Below are 27,974 nucleotides of genomic sequence, written 5' to 3' on the forward strand. Positions count from 1 at the left end.
TTTTCTTGTCACTTCTCATAAATCCATTTCCATTTCACAGTCATGCCCAGGAACTTGTGGGGCACAATGTCAGGAGTAAGGCAGTTCCCATGCCCAGTCCCAAGAGATGAATCAAATCATGTCATATCACCCCCTCTCTGCCCAAAGGCCGTCCCTTCACCTGGAGAGAACGGCCCCAACATTGTTGTAGAGATATGTGTGTAGAACAATACTGCAGCCCAGAGCTTCTTCCCACCCCTTGAAGCTTCTAAGAGACCCCTGAGGAAACCGGAAAAAACCCGAGAAGATAGGGATGCTGCTAAACATCCTACTAGGGCACAGGACAGCTCTCCATGCATCCAGCAAAGAGTTGTCTGGCCCCAAATGTCAACAGTGCAGAGGCTGGGAAACCCTAGTGTACAGATTGCCTTGTGGAGACTTCATGTACAACGTTGATATGGACATGTTAAAAAATAAATCATTATCCCTTTTTTCACCTACTCACTTGTTGTCATTCCTAATCTGATTAACGGCATCTAGTCTTATAAATCAGTATCTTGGAAATCATTTTTATTTTCTCTCTCTCCCTCACGCTCATCTGTTAGTCACTAATTCCCTTCTCATTCTATCTCCTAAATAGCTGTAATCCTTTCTCTCCCTCAGCTTCTACTGCCTTTGTATGAGTGTAGATGTCACTTAATTTGCAGTTGTCTCCTAAATGGACTCCCTGCTTTACGTCTTATAAATGCCTCCAACTCATACTCCTTGAGTATTCTAAAAAGGAAGCGCAATTGCATTTCTCCCACTGTCTACAAGATAAAGGCTGAGCTCTCAGGTCTGGCTTACGATGATTATCATGTGTTTTATTATCTGCAGATCCATGTTCTGGTGCTCTTTTTCCCAATCTCCTCTCCTAATAAAAATCTAAGAAAACAAAACCAACAAAACAAAAAGCTTAATGTTTCACACTTCTGTTTGTTGGACATGATGTTCCCCCTTTTTGGAATGCCCTCTCCACCAAGCCCGCCACCCGTCCCTCTTGAAAATTTCCTCCTGGAAAAAAATCTGTCTTTTTAAAACTCTGCTCTGGGCATGTGCATGCTTCTGTTGAAATGTGACAAAGCAACACAGTTTATTTTTATTCCACTTAGATTTTAAAAACTTGAATTTCCAGTATATGAGGTGAAAAATCACAGTAAATTCATGGTCTTCCCCCTTTGCTCCTGGGTTGTGGTTAAATTCTGGGGGAACCCTCATAATACATAAGTTTTGGAGAAGATGTAGGCACCCACACCTCATCCCTGTACACAGGGCTCCTTCAGATTTGGAGTTTCTCTTCTCGGTATCAGTGTCTTGCTTGTAGATACCCTCATCATTTTGCTTTTATGGGGCCACACTGGAGCCTGAGAATCTTTCTGAGGCTTTCTATGGCTTCCCCATACCACAGAATTATTCCCTTTGCGGGCTTGCTTCCTCCCCTAGATTACCTGGAATGCAGACACTAAATCCTTAATCAGGGACCCAGAGGTATTCCCTTTCTTTTAATCTTCGTAATATCTTACTTCAGAAACATTTCCTGTCTCTTGAAAATTTTTGTCTCAGAGGCATCTAACATTTTCTTTAATGGGTTTAGACTTTTAATGGGTTTAGTCACTTAAAAGCTAATGACTCTCAAATTGTTTCTGCTTAGTTCTGTAGCATCCCACATTTGAGGCAGGATGAAGAACAGAGTAGCTCCTAAATCTAACAGCCCTTTGTATACACCTGAGGGAGCTTTTAAAATTGCAGATGCTCCCCAGCAACTCTGCATAATCAGAATGCCTTATTGTTTTTAACGATCACAAAAGATCAAGGTCCAATTTTTGAATCTCTCAGTGGTGGGAGAGGGGCAGGACTCCGTTCAGTCTCTTTTTCCTCAAGGTCGGCAAATTTCTTTTACCCGAGTGCTTAATCGGAGCCTCTTCCCTTCCTCCTCCCCGCCCCCGCTCCCTCCTCCCCACCCTTTCCCACCTCGCAGCCTCCGTCCTCACCTCTCTGCTTCCTGTTCACCTTCCGGCCCAGCCCCGCCCCTCTCTTTCCCAGCCCCGCCTCCCCTCCCCAACCGGGCTTCTCTCCGCTTCCTCCTCCTCCCGGTCTCAGCTCCTCCTCCACGCCCCGCCCCTACCCTCCTCCCTTTTCCAGGCCTCCCCCCAGGCTACTCAGTCTCCTCCCCTCCTTACGTTCCTGACCAACCCTGCGGTCCGCCGCGCGCCCCTTCCGTCGTCGGAGTTGTTACGTTTACGGCACGCCGGAAGGAGAACCTGCGAGCGCTTTTGGAATTATGGCGGCGGTTGATATCCGAGGTAACTGGCGGTGTTACTCCTTGTTTCCTGATTGGTTGGGGCCTGGTTTGGGGGTTTATAGCTCGCGGGGTCAAGATTCAGGTTCTTTTGTGATGACTCCCAAGCGTTTATGAATGGTTTCTGTGGACAACCCAAGGCTCTAATCTGGCGAAAACTTGTTTTCCCTGGCTCCTCAGGGGTCTCTTACTAAGCTTCAAGACGAAGGGGTTGGAAGAAGCTCTGGGCTTCGAGCCCTCAGACCTGCAGTATTGTTGCACACACACACACCTCCACAAGACTGGGGCTGTTCTGTCCGGGCGAAGGGACGACTTTTGGGCAGAGAGGGAGGTGGGATGACGTGATTTGGTTCATCTCCTGGGACTGCGCGTGGGAGCTGCCTTATTCCTGACCCTGCGCCCCTCGCGTCTTTGGGCATGAATCCATAAAATTTTCTTCTGTTAGATTTATTTTGAGTCAGTAATACCTTGCATCGAACACCCAGCGTTACTGAGGGCAGGGATCGGTCCTTTTTCACAGCTGAATTGTAAAGGTACCTCAGGTATTTGTTGAATCAGTGAATAAATACAGGGAGACACAGTCCCTTAGCTACTTGATCTCTGTACCAGATAGGCCGTACATTCTCTTTTCAGCACACGTACACACATCTTTGTCAGTGAATTTGGAAAAAAAAAAAAGCCTAGGAATTGTGCGCTGGGATACCAAAGAGTGAACGAAGGGCGGTTAAAACACAGCTTGAAGCGTGAGAACTTCGTTCCAAACTGTCCAGGTCTCTCCAGGTTGGGTGGAGGTGTCATGGAAGTAACCTTTTATGAGAGTGAGAAAAATTCATGAGACTGAGAGAGCGCCCATGAATATCTTTGTTTTTTTACTCTTGTGGTGGTGGCTTCCACAAAACTTCTTGCACTTGTATGAGACTCTCAACCTGTATTTCTTTCCATTTGAAACTTTGTATACTTTTCCTTAAAGGAAGTGTGAATTTTTATACCTAGTTGCAAGACCTCTCACCCCCAGCAGTTTAAAGAAAAAGGGCTTTCCTCAAAAGATGTTTAACTACAATAGTTCCTTATCGTTTTTACGTAGGGTTATTTTTGTTTGTTTATACCTGATTATTAAAGCGAAGTGTTTTGAGATGCCTTTTTCTTTATTAACCAAATTGGAGTCTAGCGCAGTTAATAGAAATATATTCTCATTTATATTTATTCAGAATGTCCAGTGATCTTCAGCATTTCTGTGCAGTGTTTTTATGTTTGTTTTTCAGTGTGAGAGTTTCAAGTGCCTAATTTCATTACTTGCTGATAGAAAGCTGTACTTAGGCTATGTTGACATGTTTCCTTGCTGCTGATTAAAAAAGAAACATTAGGTCCATCAGAGCGTTTTCAGATACTTACCTTTCACAATGTTTTACTTAGATTTGTTACCCTCATTGCAAAGGCTCTAAGGTGGGGGCATGTCGGTGTGTTAGAAGAAAAGTAAGGTCCGTGTGGCTGAAGCCGAGTGAAGAGAGGAGTTGGGAAGGAGATGAGGTCAGAGAGAGAATTGGTGACTTGATCATATAGGGATTGCAAGCCATGGTAAGGTCTTTGGCTTTTCCACTGGGTAAATTGGAGAGCCACTGGAGGGTTTTGACCAGAGGGGATGAACATAATCTGACTTACTGTTTTTAAGAATCATCTTGGCTGCTAAGAACAGTGTAGGAAGGTAAAGGTGAGATTAGGGAGACCAGTTACAAGGTCATTCCTATAATGCAAGGAAATTTGGAGGTAGCTGGGACTAGGGTGGTGGTCCGCAGTGGAGGTGGTAAGAAGTGGTTAGAGTCGGCTTGACTTAGAAGTATATTCTCTCTTTTTTTTTTTAAGATTTTATTTATTTATTCGACAGAGATAGAGCCACCCAGCGAGAGAGGGAACACAGCAGGGGGAGTGGGAGAGGAAGAAGCAGGCTCATAGCAGAGGAGCCTGATGTGGGGCTCGATCCCATAACACCAGGATCACGCCCTGAGCCGAAGGCAGACGCTTAACCGCTGTGCCACCCAGGCGCCCCAGAAGTATATTCTCTTAATGGGGCTGTGGTCACAGGTAGTCCCCAAATGGGACGGATAATATTTTATTTCTCAGCCACATACAACCCTTGTAATCTCAGTTAATCATTTTATAACTGAACATCCTTGGATTTTTGTGTATGTGTAAATCTATGACCAGTAGAGTAACTTGTCCTTGGCCTTCAATAATAAATTAATAAACATTTGCTGACTGTTTTACATCTGGTCCTGTGCAAGTTCCTGATGAGTAAAACATAGCCCCAGTTGTCTAATTCATGGGAAAGTCAAATTTCATGGGAACACATGTGTATTTCTGGGTTACAATATGAAGAGTATTAATAAAAGTATAAAAAATGCTGTGAGAACATAGGGAAAGAAGCCATTATTCTGTCTTGCAAAGTAGAGAAAGGCTTTGTAGAGATACTGACATTTGAAATGAGTTCAACTTAGCCTGACAAAATTATCTTCTAAACTCACACCTTTTTGAGAATGAAAGGGATTTCTATTTTTAAAAAAGTCATAAACTGGGTTGGGGGGGAGAGGTACAAGCTAGAACAGCTTTGATTAAGCTAGAAGTAAATTTGGTCATTGTAATTTTAAAATAAATTGATTACTGGCACTGCCACCAACATCATAATTAACATTTACTTGGTTATTACAGTGTGCTAAAAGCATTTCACGTATACAATCTAGCACATAGATATAGTATCTATATAAGTACCAACCTCCTTGAAGTATTGTTTGGTATAGTGGTTAAAGTAGTGCCTGGCACAGTGTTCAGAAGTGGTGAATAATATTGTGTTTGTATTGGTCTCATAGGCCATACTTGCCTGATTTTTCCTCTTTGATTAGTTTACAAAATGGGGAAAATATGACATGACTGCTGATCAGAATACAGCTTGGTGAAGAAAATTATAGGGAAAATACACTGAACAGTCACTTGTAGCAGAAAAAATTTATAATTCCTCCTAAATTCCTAGAGTCTGATTCCATATTTAAACTCAGTACATCCAGGGACACTGGGGTGGCTCAGTCAGTTAAGCATCTGCCTTTGGTTCAGGTCATGATCCCAGGGTCCTGAGATCGAGTCCCACATCAGGGTCCTTGCTCAGTGGGGAGCCTGCTTCTCCCTCTGCCTGTTGCTCCCCTCGACCCCGTACTTGTATTCTCTCTCTCTGGCAAATAAATTTTAAAAAATCATTAAAAAAAATAAACTCAATATATCAAAGCCAAAATCATTATCGTTTCTTTACTAAATGAGTTATTGGTTCCTAAGTTCTCTGGCTTTATCATTGGTCATTCAGGAAATTGTCTGTTTTCTCCCTAAAAATGTCAGTTTCGTCCTTATCTTCCTGTGCATTGCCGTTGCCTTCCACCAGGTCCTCATCACCTATGCCCATAGCTGTTGACTCCATAATTGTTGGTAGGTAGAATCTGTAATTACATATTTATTCGTTTCTGCAGATTATTCTTCTACCTATGCTGAAATGGTCTGTAATATTGTAACTATGTAGACATAGTTTCCATTATGTGAGAAACAAACCTATAATTGTCAAATGCCTTTTTTTTTTTTTTTTTAAGATTTCTTTTTATTTATTTGACAGAGAAAGCACAGGCAGGGGGAGTGGCAGAGGGCAGAGGGAGAAGCAGGCTCCTTGTGGAGCAGGGAGTCCTATGTGGGACTCGATCCCAGGATCCCAGGATCCCGGGATCATGACCTGAGCTGAAGGCAGGTGCTTAACCAACTGAAACACCCAGGCGCCCCACAAATGCTTTTATATAATTATTCCTAAGGAAATAAAAAAAATGTATAAGAAAGTTGCTTCGAACAAAACTACTTTATTAACTGAACTGTAGTGTTTAAAACTGAGAGTAATGATTATCCTTAGTTACTTTTCATTAAAAAAAAATCTGTCTTTTTCTGAAAATGTTATTTCCTGGCATGTTAGATATTTGGTTATGGCATGATATATTTATGATGAACCATCTTAATGGTCTATATTGATTATTTGATCATTCACATACTTCATCTGTTTGTTTTTTTCCTTTGTTTTACAATATACATGGTGCATTTTGGTTTTATAAAATTACTTTTTCTCATTTGATTAATTTCCCTTAGAACTGCTTGTTGCCTTGAATTAGGTCTGACTTTTTCAAAGGTGCCAGAAGCAGTTACAGTTTAGGAGAGGTTAAAGTTTTCAATTCTTCCTTTTTCAACTAGTATTAATAGGCATTTTGTTGTTCATAACTTACACCTAATGGGATTTAGTATTGTCAGTGATATGGAACATTATTGCAGTCAGTAGCCAATAAAAGCTCATTAATAAAGCTATCTAGTTCTATTCACCATGTCTTTTTTTTCTTTTTGCATTTTGAAATATTAAAGAGTTAATTCTATTGCAAAATATGAAATTGTATGGCTGTAATTAAGGGCATTCTACTTCTCACTTGCTTCATAACTTTTGCATCATTATCTCCTCTGTATTAATAGCTTCCTAACTTATTTCTGTCCCTAATTGGGAGGTCTGAAACTGGTGGCTGTGAATGTTTTCTTTGGCATGTATGTTTGAAAATTTTTGAACATATAAAAACTCAGGGTTTTCAATTTTTTGAGCAAGATTTTTCTAGATTTCAAGTCCTATAACTTCACCTAATCAAATTATTTTCTAACCATATATGTCTATATTTCTCTACTTTGTATGCGCATTCTCTCTGCTTGGAATTAATTTGCCCCTTTTTTTGGTCCATGGTAAACTTCTATTTATTTTTTAACATGTAGTTCCAAAACCCACCTCCTCCTTACCCTGTGAAAAATCATTCCTGTTCCCTCAGGGAAGGTATTCTCCTTCTACTGTGCTCTGGTAACACATTTATTCATACCTTTGTTATAGCACTTACCATGTCATTGTCATTGCTTTCTTGCACACTTAGCCCTTCCATGAGATTATGTAGGTTAGGATCCATGCCATTCTTAAATTCATAGTGCCTCCTGCATTAGATGCATAATAAATATTGGATTGGTTTTTCTTTTTTCTCATCCTTTATCATTTTGTTTCTTTCTTTTAGATAATCTGCTGGGAATCTCTTGGGTTGACAGTTCCTGGATCCCCATTTTGAACAGTGGAAGTGTCCTGGATTACTTTTCAGAAAGAAGTAATCCTTTTTACGACAGGACATGTAATAATGAGGTGGTCAAAATGCAGAGGCTAACATTAGAACACTTAAAGTAAGTTATTATAAGAAGTTTTTATCTTTGCCCATTAGAGATTTTGAAATCGATGGTTCTTTCAAGCTATGATAGTGAAGTACAGAGTAGAAGTTTTGGAAGAACTGGAGTTTTTTGGGGATGTGTATACAAATTTGACATGCAAAGGAATTATCAGTAGTCACTTATAACCTAGGAAGGCTTTTCTGTATAATTTCATATATTAATATCCTGTTAAAATATAGCTCTGAGGTTTAGATGCAGATCCAATTAGAGATCTTAGCAGTGCAATTGTTCTCTACCAGGTGACCATACTTATGGTCTCTTTAACATCAAATTTAATGTCTTAAACCATAGTCTGGCTTATAATAGATTTTTCTTCGTATGACAGAATCTTAGCTTGACAATTGCAAAGTAAGGTTCTTCAGACTTTGGATGCTAAGTAATTAAAAACTTATTGGTATAACAAAAGTTTCTGAAACACTTGTGTAATACAGTTTTTCATTTGTCACCTAAACATCAGAGAGGGGTTCTTAAAATTAAATTTCTGAGGTATTTTAAATAGCTTTTAAGAGGCAAATATTTACGACTATTAAGACAACTTACGGTTGCTTTTAAACAGTCTGTCAGGTCAAAAAATTTGTCAGAGGCAGCAATAAGGTTTTTGATGTTTTCTTGTTGGATAGAATATGTAGTTGAAATATATGGTCAAGACATGCGTGGTCTTCATGTACTATGTATTTTTAGATTTTACATCTCAGGAAGCGTTGCCGTATTTTAGTTGTCTTTTTTGAAATGTGTACTTTTCAGTGTACTTTCATGATTGAAAATACTCAGATTTAAGTTTATCGTGGATTTTTGTAGAGAAACTTTGTTGTTTAAAAATCACGTCTTTATATTCTGCCTGCCTGGGAAAATAGCCAGTTTTATTGGACAGCCAGTTTTTAATATCAAACATAGGCAGTTTTAATTTGATTTACAGTGTTCTACTTTTATATAATAATCTGACTGTTCTACACAGTTGTTTGTAGGGCAGCCATAGATCTCTGGATGTCTGTGTTCTGTTTTCAGTCAGATGGTTGGAGTGGAGTATATCCTTTTACACGCTCAAGAGCCCATTCTTTTTATTATTCGGAAGCAACAGCGGCAGTCCCCTACCCAAGGTAAAAATGTAAACTTCGGCGTAATTTTCTTCTTAAAATACTATGATTTACCTAACTTTCTGAGCTGCATATTCTGCTTTTTGGATTGCGTTCTGGTTTTGGGGGTCCCCAAGACCACATACGTGTTCATTGCTTTGCTAAGAGAACTGAGCAGACTCAGCCTATGGGTATGTTAGTTATACCTAAGGTTTGTTATGGCAGCACAATAAGGATCCACAGACAGATCAATAAGGAAAAAAGCCATATCAAGTGGGATCTGTAGGAATCCATGTATAAGCTTCCTTTGCTTTCCCTTCTGCAAGGGGCTACACCAAGTGCATCCTTCCTCTGGCAGCCCACACACACATATCATATGTCTGCTTAGGAAAGTCCTTTTGATACTCAAAGTTCAGAATTTTTTTTGAGGGGTAATCCTGTGGACATCCTTTGCCTGCCAAAATTTCAGACTCTCAGAAGGAAATGAGGTTTCCACTATAATCATATCATTTGTACAAATTGTCTAGGCACAGTAATACAGCAGGCATAAATTTACTACTTAGGAAATGTTTCAAAAGCCCAGTTATACTAGTCACATGCTTGGAGACCAGGAGTCTTCCGAGGTGCTCAAGGACAACTCTCCAAGCACTAACAAAGTAGTAACTCACTACATTGAAGCCGCCTCTTTTGTGAGGATAGTTTTTGGGAACCTCGAGCATCCTACGTAACTTCTCTCAAGCCACTGAGTCTAATTCTTTTAAAAAATGCATGGTAGATGCAGTTGCACTAAATTCATAGAGGAGCAATTAAAAATCCTCATTGAGGGGTGCCTGGGTGGCTCAGTCATTAAGCGTCTGCCTTCGGCTCAGGGCGTGATCCCGGGGACCTGGGATCGAGCCCTGCGCCCTGCATCGGGTTCCCTGCTCAGTGGGAGGACTGCTTCTTCCTCTCCCACTCCTCCTGCTTGTGTTCCCTCTCTCGCTGCCTCTCTCTCTGTCAAATAAATAAAATCTTAAAAAATAAAAATAAAAAAAATCCTCATTGACACATTCAACCGAAATTCTTACCTACCTTATATTACCAAACATAAACTTGCTTTAGAAATCACACTGAAGAGTATAGAATTCAGATTCGACTTTGAATCAGCGAGCTAGTTCCTATTCCGGAGATGACCAGCTCCATCTCCTCATTAGATAATCTCATCAAGACATTTAGGAAAAACCTTCACCCTGGTATTGATTTCAGAGAATGCCTTGCTAAAGAAGTTGTGGTTCCAGAGTTAAGAATCCACATTTAATTTCAAAATCTAATGATCTAAAATCCCTTCCCAGCAGAAAAAAAGAACCTTAGAACAAAGGCAAGACCAGGAACAAGATTTCCATGATGAGAGGGTTCAAGGTATGGAAGTGACAAAGGTGGTACCAGCTTCACTAGCAGCTGTTTTATTCCTTAGGACCCAGGAATGGGATACGTTGGCAAGTTCGGTGCATCTGATATATTCACCATAAGCCCTAAGTCTCTCACTCTGAGGTTTTACTCCCCGAAGTGTAGGTGACTAAAAGCAGCGTTGGATCACTTGGGAACTTACTAGAAATGCACTGTCCCTACTGAGTAAGAATCTGACTTTAACAAGATACTTAGGTGATTCAGATGCACATTCGCATTTGAGAAGCACTGCTTTAGTTGGCAAACTGTTTCTGTGACGGTCTAGAGAGTAAATATTTTAGGCTTTGTGGGCCTTAGGGTGTCTGTAACAGCTACTCAACTAGTGTCATAGCAGCTTTAGATAATAATATAAAAGAATGAGTATGGCTGTTTTCCAGTATAAATTTATTTACAAAAATAGGAATTGCCAAACCCTGCCTTAAGCTTTAACATGGGAAAATAACAAATTTTAGTCATTCTTTTTATGAGAATCTATTTAGCAGTTTGTGTGCGTAGCTATAATCATGAATGTTTGTATTTTCACTGCTTTAGTTATCCCACTGGCTGATTACTATATCATTGCTGGAGTGATCTATCAAGCACCAGACTTGGGGTCAGTTATAAACTCTAGGGTGGTAAGTATTTCACATTCTTGAAACACTAAACAAAACTTTTAATTGAGCTACCTTGTTTCCAAGAATCAGACAGAAGCTTTTCTCCCTGTGTATGTTGGCATGAAGAGTTGACTACGAGAATGTCTCGAACATTGGTTTCTATGGGCCAAGTCCATGTTAAAAGTATACATCACAGCCCCAGCTCTATAGCTATTCAAGTTCTAAAAAAACCAAAATGAAACAGAAAATTACTGTCTTTGCATATGTAATATTGTGAGTATTTACTTTGGAGATTTTAGTTGATGTAATGAGACATTCAGAATTTGTTTTCTTTTTACAAGCTTACTGCAGTGCATGGCATTCAGTCAGCTTTTGATGAAGCTATGTCATACTGTCGATATCATCCTTCCAAAGGGTATTGGTGGCACTTCAAAGATCATGAAGAACAAGGTGGGTAGAACACCTAGACCACCTAAGAACACTTTTTGGTATTCTGAGAATGAAGCTGTTTTCTATAGGAAAAAAACTATTGATTTAGAAAGAAGACTTCATAGAATGATATTTTTGTAGCTGTGATTCATGTAACTAGATGTGGTAATACTAGCTTTCCCATAGGAACAGGTAGAAATTTTAATTTGTAGGTAACTGGTAATCTTTGGTAAGTTGAGTCAAGGTTTTAAAATACTTGGAACATATAGAGGATATCAGTGATGAGAAATGAGTCATGATGATGTATGTATCCTGCTTACCTAACTGTTGAGTCATCTTGAAATCTGGAACCTGAATCTCCCATCTTCAAAGTAGGGGATATGCTTTTATAGCCCTATCTCCAGATGACCAGTCTGTTTTCTCATCTTTCCATGTTATTACCTGCTGTGATGCGAGGTCCCCTGGTTTTCATAGATGCTAGTCTCCTGCTTCTGCACCATATTTTACAGTAGAAGTGCTCTAGAAATGTGTCTATAGCAGTATACCTATATTTTGAATTTCTTTCTCTGAGAAATAGCAACTCAATAAATTACTGAGGGAAAAGTAGCCTTTGAATAGAATTCAGACTTGTGGAATGAATGGTCTTTCAGATATAGTTATATTTATTCTTAATAGGTACAGGCAGCAACATTTGACATAGGAAAGTCTGCATCTGTTGAATAAACTTCTTTCAAGAGCTGTTTGCCCTATTCTAATGAAATGTTTGGAATAAAACTTAAACTGGCAACTCTTCATTTATAGATAGTCCCCCAGTACAGCTCCCTTCTGGGGAAAGTTCCACACGTGATTAATTTCAGAATTTCTCTTGCAAGTTCTTTTCTTTCTTATCTTTATGATCTGCTGTTGTTTGGTTTGTCCTGTTTTTTTCGGTGAATTATAGTCTTCATAATTGAGTATGATAACTTGAGCTTATGAACATTGCATTTCCATTTGTACCTATTAGGTTTTGTGGGAAGACCATTTAATACACTTAAAACATACACAAGATAATTTCAAATCCATAATCTGGATTGTGATTTAGGTAATTATGGAAAATGTTAGCCTTAAAATTCTTAATGTCTGTCTATGCTTACATACGAAAACTGAAGTATCTTTAAAAGACTTAATCAGTTTTTAAAATGTTAACTTCATTTAAGAGGGAAGAGTTAAGAACACTGGTTCCTATTTGTTGTGTTTAATTTATTTTGGGGGATAATCTTTGGAATAGTAGCCATTAAAAATAATGATGTTTATGTGCTATGGTGAGCACTGTGAATTGTGTAAGACTGATGAATCACAGACCTATACCCCTGAACCAAATAATATGTTATATGTTAATAATAATAATAATAGTAATAGTAATAAATAAAACCTAGGACTTGCTAAAAAAAATAATGATGTTTGAGTATATTCATGGTGGACAAAGATTTGTAAAATGTAAGCCACCAAACTAATTAGGCAGTGTTTTGATTTGGACTTCATATTTTAATAGATAAAGTCAAACCTAAAGCCAAAAGGAAAGAAGAACCAAGCTCTATTTTTCAGAGACAACGTGTGGATGCTTTACTCCTAGACCTTAGACAGAAATTTCCACCTAAATTTGTGCAGGTAATGAGAATGCATGTGGTTAATTTTGATTTGACACTTTTTCCTGGAATATTTATTTTTAATTGAGAACTGATGCAGTTGTGACCTAAAAATAGTGACTTTCCTCATTAGTTAAAAATGGTCTCTGGGGGAAAAAAGGGTCTCTGAATCAAAGGAAAGGTTTTCAAAGACTTAATGGAGGCAGTGGGTAAAGGGAATGGAATTAACACTTCTGTGCTTTTAAGTTTATTTTCTGTTTGAATCTTCAGAAACTAAGGACTGCTTATATATCACATTCTCATTCCAAAGTTGCTGCAAGTGTCATAGATGGTAACTAACTAAACTAGAATCTGAAACTCATGCTATTTTTACTCTGTATGCTGCCTTTCAGCCTGGTGTAGTAGATATCTAAGTCCTTAAATGATAGACTAGTTAAAACTTTTGTAACAAGTGGCGCTTGGCTGGCTAAATTGGTAGAGCATGTGACTCTTGATCTTGGTGTTGTGAGTTTGAGCCCCATGTTGGGTGTAGAGATTATAAGTAAACTTAAGAAACAGAAAACTTTTGTAACAAAAAGAACACTTCGAGGTAGAGGGTTTGGCATAATAAATGGAGGAGTAATACATAGAGTTACATCATATTGATGATTAAGTTATATGAATTCTATTACGTTATTTAGCGTAATAGCAATGACAAATCCACCTGCCATTCTGCTAAGTGAGCTTTTGAAGTGAAGTAGGTACGAGACGGAATATGTGAATAGGTTATTCTCCTGGTTAGTCTCAGTTGATACAGACATCTACAGGGCCTTGTACACACCAGGTCATATATACTGTTTTTCTTTTGAGGGGGACTAAGATTTTCAGGTTGGTTTTAGATTAAATGAGATTTTTCACACTTTAAGATGACTTTAGAACAGGGCTCCCCTTCCCCTTTCCCTGACTCCACTGTGTGCTATTGGAATGGTCATGTGGTGACAGGAGTGGAGGACAGAATGGAATGTGGGACAGGAAAGTCAATTTAGAGAACTCTCATGAATTGCATTTGAAGATAAAATAGTGTATGTTGAATAAATAAAGAAATTATAGTGTGTATAGGGATATGAATAACCATGACAGTATAGGAGGTTTGGTGTGGTTGACCATTCAGCCAGTACATAGTATATATGAGGGAGGCTGGGGTATGAAAGACCTGCACAGTACAGTAGCCATTAGGCACATGTGACTATTGAACAGTTGAAACACAGCCTGTGTAAATTGAGCTGTGATGTAAGTATAAAATGCATACTGGGTTCAAAGAGTTGAGGGATGGGGTACGGAGTAAAAAGATGTAAGTACCAGGTTGCATTTGTGGCTTACATGTTTCTTTTGGACAGTTCTGATGTAGAAAATGGGAACAGAACACACAAAACCAGAAATATGAAAGAGCATTAATGGACATATTAATGTTCACATTAATTAATGGACATACTCATAATAATGGACAGATTTCTCAGAAACCAGAAATCTTTAGTTTGTTGTTCTTTTTCTAGTTCCTTGAGCTGTAAACTTAAGATTGCTTGGAGAGCTTTCTTCCTTTTTAATGTAGGCATTTATTACTATAAACTTTACTCTTAGTACTGCTCTTTTTGCACCCCATAAGTTTTGGTATGTTGTGTTTTCATTTTTAATTCTTTCCAGATAATTTCTGGTTTACTTTTTGATTTTTTCTTTGAACCATTTGTTGTTCAGCAGTGTATTGTTTAATTTTCACATATAAGTTAGCAAAAGGAAAGAAATGAAAAAGATAAGAGCAAAAACAAATGAATAGAGACTAGAAAAACTCTAGAAAAAAATGAAACTAAGAGTTGGTGTTTTGTAAAGATAAAATTGACAAACTTTTAACTAGACTAACAGACTCAAATCAAATTAGAAATAAAAGAGGAGACAGAAACGAAAGGATCATTAAGAGACTGTATATAAACAATAATATGCTGGCAAATTGGAAAACCTTAAAAAAACCTGGAAAACCTATAAGAAATTCCTAGAAATGTACAACCTACCAACTCAGAGGCATGAAGAAACAGAAAATCTGGACAGACCAAAAATGAGTAGGATGTTTAAATTAGTAATCACAAACCTCTCCACAAAGAAAAGTCTAGGACCAGAAGACTTCATAGGTGAATTCTACCAAACATTTGAAGAGAATTAACACCAGTCCTTCTCAAACTCTTTCAAAAATTGAAGAGGAAGGAAACATTTTCAAATTCATTGTATGAGGGCAGCATTTATCTGATACCAAAGACAGACAGAGACACTACAAGAAAAGAAAACTACGTTCAGTATCCATGATGAAAACAGATGCAAAAATCCTCGACGAAATACTAGCAGACTGAATTAAACAGCACGTTAAGAGAATCATACACCATGATCAAGTGGGATTTATCCCTGGAATGCAAGGATGATACAACATACTGAAATCAATCTTGATGGTATACTGATAACTGATGATTATCAGAACAAAGGTTAAAAATCACACAAGCATCTCAGTAGGTGCAGAATAAGCATGTGACAAAATTCAACACCCTTTTATGATAAAAACCATTCAACAAACTTGATACGAAAAGAATATGCCTCAACATAATGAAGACCATATATGATAAACCCACAGCTAACATACTCAGTGGTTGAAAAACAGTTTTTCCTCTAAGATCAGAAACAAGACAAGGATACCCACTTTGCGCAGTTCTATTCAACATAGTACTGGAAGTTCTTCCAAAGAATTTAAGCAAGAAAAAGAAAGAAAAGGCATTCAAATAGGAAAAGAAGTAAAATTGTCTCTTTACACGATCCCTGACATGATCTTATACATACTGAACCCTAAAGATTCCACTAAAAAGCTGTTAGAACTAACCAACAAATTCAGAAAAGTTTCAGGCTGGAGAATCACTAAAAAAATCAGTTGCATTTCTATACACTAACAATGAACTGAGAAGGAAATTAAGAAAGCAATTCCATTAACAATAGCATTAAAGAATACTTAGTAGTAAACTTTGTTTTCAGCTTTATTGAGATATAACTGGTGTACAGCATTATGTATGTTTAAGGTATACAGTGCGTTGACTTGATACACTTATGTATTGCAAAACGATGACCGTAGCATTAGCTAACACCTCCATCATGTCACGTAATTACCATTTCTTTACTGTGGTGAGATCATTTAAGGTTCACTCTCTTAGCAACTTCTGAGTATATAATACAGTATTATTAACTATAACCACCAAGCTGTAATTGGATCCCCAGAACTTATTCATGTTTTCACTGGAGATTTATACCCTTTGACCAACACCTTCCCATTTCCCCTGCCAACCACTCAAGCCACTGATAATCATCATGTTACTCTCTATGAATTTGGCCTTTTTAGATTCCACGTATAAGTGATACATAGAATATTTCACGTTCTCTTTCTGACTTATTTCACTTAGCATAATGCCCTCAAGATTAATCTTTTTTTCTGCAAATGGCAGTATTTCCTACTTTCTGATGGCTGAGTAATATTCAGTTTCATACCACATTTTATCCATTCATTTTTTGACAGATTGTAGGTTGTTTCTGTATCTTAGCTATTGTTGAGTAATGCTGCAGGAAACGTGGGAATGCAGTTATCTCCAATATCCTGTTTTCATTTTCTTTGGATATATACTCATAAGTGGGCTTGCTGGATCATGTATTTCTATTTTTAATTTTTTGGGACTCCTCTGTATTGCTTTCCATACTGGCTGTACCAGTTTATATTCCTACCAACAGTGTATCAGGGTTCCCTCTTCACATCCTCGCCAACACTTGTAACCTCTTGTCTTTTTGATGATAGTCATTCTGATAGGTGTGAAGGGATATCTCATTCTGGTTTTGATTTGCATTTCCCTGATGATTAGAATGTTGAGCACCTTTTAATGCTACTTGTTAGCCAATTGTATGTCTTTGGAAAAATACTCAGTTCCTCTTCCCTTTTTTTTTTTTTTTAAGATTTTATTTATTTATCTGTCAGAGAGAGAGCACAAGCAGGGGGAGCAGCAGGCAGAGGGAGAAGCAGGTTCCCCGCTGAGCAAGGAGCCTGATGCAGGACTCGATCCCATGACCCTGGGATCATGACCTGAGCCAAAGGCTGATGCTTAACTGACTGAGCCACCCAGGCATACCTCCTCTGCCCATTTTTTAATTGAGTTGTTTGGGGTTTTTGTTTTGTTTTGCTGTTGAGTTGTAGGAGTTCTTTATATGTATTTTGGATGTTAACCCCTTATCAGATACAGGATTTGCAAATATTTTCTCCCATTCTGTAGGTTGTCTTTTCATTTTGTTGATGGTTTCCTTTGCTGTACAGAAGCTTCTTAGTTTGGGGGCGCCTCGGTGGCACAACAGTTAAGCGTCTGCCTTCGGCTCAGGGCGTGATCCTGGCGTTATGGGATCGAGCCCCACATCAGGCTCCTCCGCTATGAGTCTGCTTCTTCCTCTCCCACTCCCCCTGCTTGTGTTCCCTCTCTCGCTGGCTGTCTCTATCTCTGTCGAATAAATAAATAAAATCTTTAAAAAAAAAAAAAAAGCTTCTTAGTTTGATGTAGTCCCACTTGTTTATTTTTGGTTTTGATGTGTTTGCTTTTGGTGTCAAATCCAAAAAATTACCTCCAAGATTGATGTCAAGGAGCTTATGGCCTATGTTTTCTTCTAGAGTTTTGTGGTTTGAGGTCTCATGTTCATGTTTTTAATCCATTTTGAGTTCATCTTTATGTATGGTGTAAGATACTGGTCTAGTTTTATTCTTTTGCATGTGGCTGCCCAGTCTTCCCAACACCATTTATTGAAGCCTAGGTCAAAGAGGTTGCTGCCTGTATTCTCCTCTAGGAGTTTGATGGATTCCTGTCTCACATTTAGGTCTTCCATCCATTTTGAGTTTATTTTTGTGTATGGTATAAGAAAGTGGTCCAGTTTCATTGTTCTGCATGTGGCTGTCCAGTTTTCCCAACACCGTTTGTTGAAGAGACTGTCCTTTTTCCATTGGATATTCTTTACTGCTTTGTCAAAGATTAGTTGACCAGGGAGTTGAGGGTCCATTTCTGGGTTCTCTATTCTGTTCCATTATCTCTGTGTCTGTTTTGTGTCAGCACTATACTGTCTTGATGATTACAACTTTGTAATACAGCTTGAAGTTTGGAATTGTGATGCTTCCACAATTTTTTTTTTTAATAATTTTTTATTATGTTATGTTAGTCACCATACAGTACATCCTTAGTTTTTGATGTAGTGTTCCATGATTCATTATTTGTGTATTTGTGTATAACACCGAGTGCTCCATGCAATATGTGCCCTCCTTAATACCCATCACCGGCCTATCCCAATCCCCCATCCTCCTCCCCTCTGAAGCCCTCAGTTTGTTTCCTTTTTCAACATTCTTTGGCTATGCCGGGTCTTTTCTGGTTCCATCCAAATTTTAGGATTGTTTGTTCCAGCTCTGTGAAAAATGTTGATGGTATTTTGATAGGCACTGAATGTGTAGATTACTCTGGGTAACATAGACATTCTAACAATATTTGTTCTTCCAATCCATGAGCATGGAATGTATTTCTATTTCTTTGTGTTTTCCTCAATTTCTTTCATATGTGTTCTATAATTTTTAGAGCACAGATCCTTTACCTCTTCGGTTAGGTTTATTCCTAGGTACCTTACGGTTTTTGGTGCAATTGTAAATGGGATCGACATCTTAATTTCTCTTTTCTTTTGTCTCATTGTTAGTGTATAGAAATGCAGCTGACTTCTGTGGATTGATTTCATATCCTGTGACTTTGCTGAATCCCTATATGAGTTCTAGCAATTTTGGGGTGGAGCCTGTTGGGTTTTCTACATAGAGTATCATGTTGTCTGCGAAGAGTGAGAGTTTGACTTCTTTGCCGATTTGGATCAGGCTTAGTTTTAGACTTGGTTTTCATTGATAACCAAAATTTAGAATATAGAAAAAGAAAGATTGTGACTTAAATATTAGTGGCTTAAATATTTGTTGTTAAGGGTTCTATTTTCATTGACCATTCTCCAGAATATCAGTAACTTACTGCTGTGTTTGGGTTCTGAGGTATTCCAGCTGAATGACCTCTTTTTTTCTGGCTAGGACTCCTGCCTGAAATCCCACATGCTTTTCTATCCTGATGAGCTAGGCTGGACAATGTAGAAAACTTCCGACTCTCTTGAATCTTAAAACAAAAACACTTTGCTTTATAGAAAGTTACAGAAATTTAAAATAGCATATGAAAGTAAAGAGAATAATTAAAAACAAAACCCCATGTACCTGTCACCTAGCTTCAGCAATCAAACGTGGCCAGTCTTGTTTTATATCTTCTTTCTCTACTTCCTCCCGATTATTTTGAAGCAGGTTGTAGAGTCCATATCATTTCAGTGGCGTTTTTTTTACATTTTTCTTTTTATTTATTTATTTTTAAAGATTTATTTATTTTAGAGAGAGAGGGCACGCATTCACATATGAAAGGGAGGAGGGGCAGAGGGAAAGGGAGAGAATCTCAAGCAGAGTACCCACCGAGTGTGGAGGCTGATGGAGGCTGACGCAGGGCTTGATCTCCCGACCCATGAGATCCCTACCTGAGTTGAAACCAAGAGTGGGACACTCAACTGCCTGAGCTATCCAGGCGCCCCCATTTTTGTTTTAAAGGTTTAGCTGTAATCCTACTTCAGTTGTCATTTTCTAGAACCCCACCTATCTTTTAACCATCCAAGGGCCAAAGCCAGCTCCCAAAGAGAGTATCCAACTCTATGTAACAGAACTAGGAGAAAGATGGCTTTTTCTAGAATTGTTAATCCCTCTGCTCTTTCTACCTAAAACATTTCTCCTCAGATCTAGAGAGGAACATAGATTCTTGGTTTACTTGAAGTCTTCTATGAACTCCCTTTTTACCCATTGTGTCTCCCAGAACTATTTGTAGCTCAGGACTTAACCATTGTATTTGACAGTTGAGCTTCTGGGTTGCCCCTATGAGAAGTGCTCAGGAGAATATTAGAAAAGTTCTGCCTGCTTCCTTGGAATTCCTTTATCCATATTTTAATTCTCGTTACTACTGAAAGTTAACACTGATACTGGTGTGTTGGGAGTTCAGGGCCTTTTACCATGAATGTTTTTTCAGTGCTGTTTTCAGAAGCTGCTAGAACACCATAGTATTCAGCTAGGTTTATCTCAAGGTTACTGATGAAATTTTGTCAGAAAGTTGCCCCATTCTGTTTTCCTATCTGAAACCATATCCTACTAGTTTGTCTGACACTATTCACTAGAAAAGATGAGAGAGTGTATTGGGTACATAATAACATTATTCAAATGTCCAGATACATTCCAGTGTCCATTATAGTTCAGATGGTTCTGGTGCTAGCAGTAGAAACCATATCCTACTAGTTTGTCTGACACTATTCACTAGAAAAGATGAGGGAGTGGATTGGGTACATAATAACATTATTCAAATGTCCAGATACATTCCAGTGTCCATTATAGTTCAGATGGTTCTAGTGCTAGCAGTAGAAGAGAACCCCCTCTCAATTTCTCAATTCCTCACTTCCTCAGTTATGCCATGTATTTCCTCTCCTGTTACAAAGTAAGAAAAACTCTTTGTTCCCTCAGATTATTTTAGACATGTTTAAATCCTAATACATTCGTAAGATGTGTGATAGTGTGGCTATGTTGCAAGTTTCCACGAGCACCCTCGTGTTTGGAGATTTGCTTAAAGGATTTATTAAAAAATAAATCCCACTGGATTTATTACAATGACATAGTAAGGATATACAGCCAGATTTAAGGTAGAAGACAAGTAGAGTTCAGAGGGGCCCGTGTGCAGGCTTCCTTATATCCTCTCTTTCCCATTAGGGATTACACAAAGTGCATTTTTCTTTCAACAATGAAATTGAGGCAACATGTATGTGGTATTTTTGCTCAAGGAAGTCCATTAAAGAGACTTGGTGCCCATGTTTTTTTGGGTAGAGGGGAAGGAGTTCATCATGTAGGTACTCTGTCTAGCTCATACCAAAATTCACATTCCTGGAAGGGAAGTAAATGTCAAGCCTAAACAACATTGTACAGTCTACAAACAGTGAGACACCACTATCAGGGAATGATGGGAACATTCCAAAATTCCTAGTCATCAGCAGGTTCACTGTCATCAGCAAGGGCCAGCCTTGCAAGCTGGCTTTTCTAAGGATAACAGCCTCAGGCTTTCTATGTTAATCTTTTCTGTACAACGGATAATAATATGGAGCTCAGTTTTCATCTTACTAAATGTAACTTCCTTGAACTTGCAGTTGAAACAGGCTAGTAGGCAGTCGTAGCATGAATCTGGAACATGTGATATCAGGAAATTTTGTAGTCTTTAGTTATAGGAATAGATGAGAAAGCTTAGGGAGGCCATGTAAATTCAGAAAATGCCTGGAAACATTAACCTTAAAAATGAAGAGAACATTTTTCTTCTGATGTGTATTTATGTGTGCATTTATAGGAAAAGGAATCATGAGTTTGAAGGAGATAGATGGGAGGGGAATTGGAGTGTTGACATCCTTTTTTTAAAAACGTAGAATATAGAGTCATTGGCTGCAAGTGAAGGGTAGGTTGTGAGCCTTGAGGAGGGAGGAGGGGGAAAGTGTTTTAAAGCATTTAAGTTGGGTAATAGGAAAAGGGAGATGACAGTGTAATCAAATAAAAGAACTGCTGTACAGAATGGAGGATCTGACCTTGTTCCTGACTCGTAATATCCCTATCATTTTTTTACTGAAGTTTGATTTAAAAAAAAAATTTTTTTTTTAAGGATTTTATTTATTTGAGAGAGAGCGAGAGAGCGCATGAGCTGGTGGGAAGGGCAGACGGAGAGCGAGGAGCAGACTCCCCACTGAGCAGGCCCCATGCTTACCCGACCAAGCCACGCAGGCACCCCTGTAGTTTGATTTTTAATAGTACTCTTGTCAGAAGCCTTATATTCATAGAAAAATACCTTTTTCCTCTTTGCTACCCATACCTGCCATCTTTGTAAGTTGGGGTGTTCATCTGTATTTTATTCTGCTTTCTTCAAGCTCATATCCCCTAAACAAATATGCCTCTGGAGTCTTGAAAGACTCCATTGTTCTCTCCCATTGGATCCTACTTAGCTACTTTTTGTGAAACATTATAGCATGGGTGCAGAGACAGAGGGCTCTGTAGATAGATGTTCAAGAGAGGATTGTTTATGTTTGACTCTTTTGTTCTAGTTTTAGTTTTGTGTCTTTTCTGGAACAAGGGGATAAGTAGAGAAAATGATAAATTTACTTTTTATGGTACGTGAATAGTAGTTCCTCTTTATGGAGTCATTTATTAAAAAAAATTTTTTATTATGTTTATCACCATACAGTACATTATTAGTTTTTGATGTAGTGTCCCATGATTCATTGTTTGCGTATAACACCCACTGCTCCATGCAATACGTGCCCTCCTTAATACCCATCACCAGCCTAGCCCAATCCTCCACCCCCCTCCCGTCTGAAACCCTCAGTTTGTTTTCCAGAGTCCATGGTGGAGTCATTTTTGATATAATTTGAATGAAGGTGTAATTTTAATAAGAATTATGAAGTCAAGAAGAAGAAAACTTTGCTGACCTCCCCTGTTTTCTCCCCCCCCCCCTTTTTTTTAATTATAGCAAAAGTCTGGAGAAAAGCCTGTCCCAGGTATGATTCCTGATATTCTTACGAAACTTGAAATAAAACCAGTCTGTTTAACTCAGTAACAACTATAGCACATAAGATGAGCTGTGGTCCTTTTGTCCTTCTAGACTCTCATGGTAATTTGTTACTCCTAATTTTGAGATCTCTTGAACTGCCAAAAGATGGTGCTTTTGTTTTGTGGTAGTGATACGAGTATTTAAAAGATCAGTTGGAGTGGGAAGAGTAAGTATTGAGGAGATGTGGAGAAGCCAAGGTGATTTGAGTTTGTTTTTAGTTCAGATCTCAGTGTGAAAGGAGGTGTTCTGTTTCATCATTGAAAATAGGTATTGAAGTATCTGTTCAGCCTGGGAGAGACTATGTATCTTGTTTATGGGTAGTGTCTTATTTAAATGACACGTGTTTTTCTCCATGATCACAAATTTGCCTGGGTTATCAGGTTTTTAGGTTTGTAAATAGGTTCTTATATATCTGCCTGATAAAACAGCTAAATTTAGAACTTGAGATAGGCAGTTCTAAATGAATTTGAGCCTAAACTAGTCACATTACTGTTGTCTAAATTGATCTCATCCCTCCGCCTTCCTCTCCCTCCAAAAAATATTTGCTTTTGATGTCTAGTGGATCAGACAAAGAAAGAGGCAGAACCTATACCAGAAACTGTAAAATCTGAGGAGAAGGAGACCACAAAGAACGTCCAACAGATAGTGAGCACCAAAGGCCCCCCTGAAAAACGAATGAGACTTCAGTGAGCAATGGATAGGAGAGAAGCTTGCAAGACTCCTCTTGCACATTATTGATACCTCATTACTGTGACAGACTCTTGAACTTTAAAATTCTTTGTCACAACCCTTCCATTTGTATGAATGTGCTTGTTCTTTAAAAAAAAGATGTAAGGATCCTCATGCTTTTGATATGAATATTTTTTATGTATGTTTTGTAACCTTTCCCCTATCGGACTTGAGAAGCTTCCTTACTCAAATGTATACTGCTTACATCTAAAAACAAAATAAAGGTATTTGTATAAATCACTTTCTCATGACTTTCCCTTTATTTCTCTCGCTGAAATGTTTCCAGATGCACTTTGTAAACATAAAAGATCAATGTGAAGGTAGTAACTAAACTCATTTTCTTTTATTGTGTATTTCTCAGTATTAAAATAATAAAGTTACAATTTGAAAGATAAAGAAAAGGGAAAAACCTCCTCCTACAAATACTGTAACAGTGCTGTGAAGTTTCTTTGTGCATAGTTATTTTTAAAACTGTAGCTTGTAATTATTCTCTTCATGCAATTTTACTTGTATAGTATTACTATGTCTTTTGTAAGTACTTCTCCATGTTTACTTAGTTTTAATAGAGTATTTATTTTAGTGACTGAATAATCTCGTGAATGATTCTGTTTTCTTCAAACTCTCCCTGTATTCTACGTAAGGCTGTAATGATTACGTTTGTGTATAATGGCTTTTTTTAGTGTTTTTTCTTTAGGATAGAGTCCCACCAGTAGAATCACTGGAATCTGTACTCTCTCTCTCTGTTTTTCTTTTAACTCTAAGTTCATATTGTCAAATGTTTTTCTCAAAAGGTTTGGAAACCAGTTATTCACACAGTGAAGTATGACATTACCAACTTCTCCAGAATCTGGCTACCAGTGAACGTTGCATTTTTGTTTTTAGTGCCAATTAAGTAGCAAAAAAACGTTTTAAGTGATTGAATAATTTCTCATCTTTGATTTTGCTTTTATGAAATGTCTGATTTTTTATGTGGTAAGATTTTTAGCTTTTTATTTTTACATAATTTCAAGCTTTTAGAAAATTTGCAGGAATAGTATAAAAAGTTCCTACATATATATCTTTTGCCCAAATTCCTCATATATTAACATCTTTCCACACTTGTTTTATTCTTTAATTTCTTTCAACTTTTACTGTCATTTGCTTTCTCTCTCTATATATGTATATATGTATATATATAATACATATACTTACACCTTTAATTTCATATTGAGAGTCTGTTGCATATCCTAAAATCAAGGACATTCACTTACATAGCCGCAGTACAATTATCAAAATTAAGCTGGCATGGTACTACTATCTAATCTGTAGATTTTATTTAGATCTTGCCAGTGGTGCCAAGAAATTACAGCAAAATAATAAATTCACAGCAAAAGAATATCTTGAAATTATGCATTGGATTTAGTTGCCCTGTGTGTTTAGTTTGCTTTGATCTGGAACAATTCTTTAATCTTCCTTGTTTTTCATGACTTGATATTTAAAGGGTTTAGACCAGTTATTTTGTTGACTGTCTTTCAGTTTGGGTTTGTATGATATATTTTCATGATTAAATTCACCTCACGCGTTTTTGTCAGTAATACCACAAAAAGGTGCTTATGGAGCCACATGCTGTCAGTTTGCCCCATTTCTAGTGATGTTAACTTTGATCACTTGGTTAAAGTAATGTTTGTTAGATTACTCCACTGTAAAGTTACTATTTTTTCCTTCTGTAATTTATAGGTATCTTGTGGGGGAAATAGTGTAAGACTCTGTAAATATCCTATTACTCTCAACCTCTTACCCAGTAGTTAGCATCCATTGATCATTTTCCTCTGGATCATTTATTACTATGATGGTTGCCCAATGTCCATTTTCTACTTCCATCAGTTCTTCTACATTTATTGTTGGGGTTTTTTTGGTTTCTCTTTTTGTTTGTTTGTTTGTTTTTTGCTATAAAGAATAGCTTTTTCTTCCCTGCTTATTTATACCGTTGTGGACTTGTGGACTCCTGGATTTTTAATATATTCAACAAGTTATATTTCTTTACTATCATTATTTACATTGCTGCTCACATTCTCAGATTGGGCCAATGGGGGTCCCTTCAAGCTGATTCCTGTGTCCTTTTGAAATGACCCTGTCATTTATTGAGCATTTACTTTATGTGTTAGCACAATAACATATTTCAGGCTTATTCTAACCCTGGAGACAGCCGTTTCTCTAAGGATCCCTGGTACTTTTGGTGGAAAATGCATTTGGAAACCCAAGATCTGTGTGCTACATATGCTCATTTGCTACTGGGGTGTCATTGCTTCTAGGCCTTCTCAGTTGACAATTAAGAAATAGATACATACATACATGTGTGAATGAATACGTAATACATCCACACACATCAGTATCTGTTTGTTGTATGTATAAAAAGCCATCTGTTCACACTGATACCATCAGTTGCATTCATGACCACTGGGTTCACTGTTCTCTTCCATATTTGTAACTGTCTTCCACATTGATGAGAATTCTGGTTTCTGTTCTCTGTAATGTTATTTATTTGCTTAATCCTAGAATAACAAAGTTTTAGAATTGCTAACCTATAATAATGCAAAAAAGAGACCTGTAAGAGTTCAGTATTTGCTTAGGGTTCTTTTTGTTTGGCTCAAGGATTATATATATAGTTCATATACTGTGTTTAAAAATTACTTGGATTAATTTTTTTTCCTCTTCATAGTGGTTACATTACTCACTTATTAAATGGTTCATTACATTTGGTTCTGTTTTTAATTCCAGTTTAGTTTTCCGCTTCATCTTATTGATTCTTTCTGCTTTGTTGTCGTTGTAGTATTGTTTTGAGCTGTATGAGATAACTAATGTGGTTCTAAATGTCAGAGCTGTCCAAAAGAGATTCTCAGTACCACACCCCTTCTTCCTCACCTGCATTCATTTCTTCTGTCTTTTCCATTCCTACTTCCCCAAAATAACCAGATAGTTTCTAGTTTACCTTTACTAGATTTCTTTTCTACAAAGGAATAGATATTTTCTCATTTCCCCTCACATAAAGGGCAACGTATTTTATAAAATTTTGCACTTTGCTTATTTTCCATTTATTTCAGCATGAACTTGAGACATAAAGATACTCTTTGTCATATTTGCTTCAAGTATTTTTCCAGTTTTTTTCAGCACAGCTTTTCTTTCAACTATATTATAAAATAAATACCACTTACAGTAAAGTACACAAAGTAATAAGAGTACAGCTCATTATACCTGTGTAAATCACGCAGGTGAAGAAGTTGAGCCTCGCCGATACCCCAGAATCTCCATTATGTCCTCTTCTAATCGCAACTCTTGTCCTTCTGATCATAGATCACTGTTAGCCTAGTTTTATGGTTAATCACTTGTTTTCTTTAAATTTTTACTATGTAACCATGCTTCTCCAAATAATTGTATGGTTTTGATTGCCTTTTTATTTTTGATATAAATGGATTCAGTATTTCATGTATGTTTTCTTTTGTTCAATATTATTTTTATGAGGTTCATCAAAGTTGTTTCATGTTATTGTAGTTCTTTTCATTTCTGTGTAGCATTCCTTTACATAAATATGTCACAGCTTTTAAAAATGTGTTTTAATGGTGGTGGACATTTGGATTGTTACAGTGTTTGGTTATTGTGAAAAACTGCTTTTATGAATATTCTTGTACTTTCCTATATCATAGGCTGAATTGTATGTCCATCCCCCAGTACCTCAGAATGTGACGTTATTGGGAAATAGGGTCATTGCATATGTAGTTAACCAAGATGAGGTCATGCTAATCTTAATTAGGCTGGACCCCTAATCCAGTATGACTGATGTCCTTATAAAAAAGAAGGCCATGGGAAGAGACAACAGGAGAACACCATGTGAAGATGAAGGACTGGAGTGATCCATCTAACAAGCCTTGGAATTCCAGAAATTATCAGCGAATCACCAGAAGCTAGGAAGAAGCAAGGAAAAATTTCCCTTTTCAGGAGGAGCATGGCCCAACTGACAACCTTGATTTTGGACTTCTAGCCTTCAGAACTTTGAGACAATAAATGTCTATTGCTTTAAGCCACCAGTTTGTGGTACTTTGTTTTGGGAGCCCTAGGAAACCAGGGTACATGTGTTCGTGTTACTGTCTTACTCACATTGCTGGGTCACAAGTATGCCTTTATACTACTTCCATTGATAATGCTAAACTATTTTTCAGAGTTGCTCTATCAGTTTATACTCTAATCAGCAGTTTATGAAACTTCCTGTTGTTCCCCATCTTTGTTGGCCCTTGATACTATCAATTAAAGAAAAATGTGGTTATTCTGATGGGTGTACAGTGATACCTTATTGAAGCTGAAATTTGTATTTCCTGGTATTGATGACATTAAGCATCCTTTCATGATTATTGGCTATTTGAATACCTGTTTTTGTGAAGTGTGTCTTTTGCACATTTTTCTGGGTGTTCTTGTTTTTTTTTTTTTCCCTTCGTCATACAGAGTCTTAATAGTTCTTGGTATGTTTTGGTTAAGAGTCTTTTGTCCCTTATATGTATTGTGTTTAAATGTATCTTTTCCATTCTGGCTTGCCTTTTTATTGATCGTAGCCTAAAAATGAGTAGAAGTTCTTAATTTTAATGTAGCTCAGTTTATCAATCTTTTCTTTTTGTGTCTTATTTGAGGTTTTTCTCTTCATTGAGTTTATGAAGATGTGC

General features: G+C 37.6%; 1 protein-coding gene across 4 annotated transcripts in view; it reads left to right on the forward strand.

Annotated features, from left to right (window-relative positions):
* Window positions 1-2,216: 2,216 nt before the first annotated feature.
* MED6 (mediator complex subunit 6) overlaps window positions 2,217-27,974 on the forward strand; it is a 114,391-nt gene continuing 88,633 nt past the window's right edge. For 2 of the 4 annotated variants that reach the window (XM_057318732.1, XM_057318730.1), the window contains exons 1-6: window positions 2,217-2,321; window positions 7,426-7,585; window positions 8,636-8,727; window positions 10,681-10,763; window positions 11,084-11,192; window positions 12,703-12,818. In XM_057318732.1, coding sequence (XP_057174715.1) covers window positions 2,300-2,321; window positions 7,426-7,585; window positions 8,636-8,727; window positions 10,681-10,763; window positions 11,084-11,192; window positions 12,703-12,818 — 582 coding nt within the window. In that variant the 5' untranslated portion in view covers window positions 2,217-2,299. Of the gene's footprint in view, window positions 2,322-7,425; window positions 7,586-8,635; window positions 8,728-10,680; window positions 10,764-11,083; window positions 11,193-12,702; window positions 12,819-22,476; window positions 22,505-23,116; window positions 27,590-27,974 lie in introns of those variants that run through there. The other 2 variants (XM_026519631.4, XM_057318733.1) reach the window with 2 other exon arrangements.

The sequence above is a fragment of the Ursus arctos genome, unplaced genomic scaffold (assembly GCF_023065955.2).
Source record: "Ursus arctos isolate Adak ecotype North America unplaced genomic scaffold, UrsArc2.0 scaffold_25, whole genome shotgun sequence".
NCBI lineage: Eukaryota > Metazoa > Chordata > Mammalia > Carnivora > Ursidae > Ursus > Ursus arctos.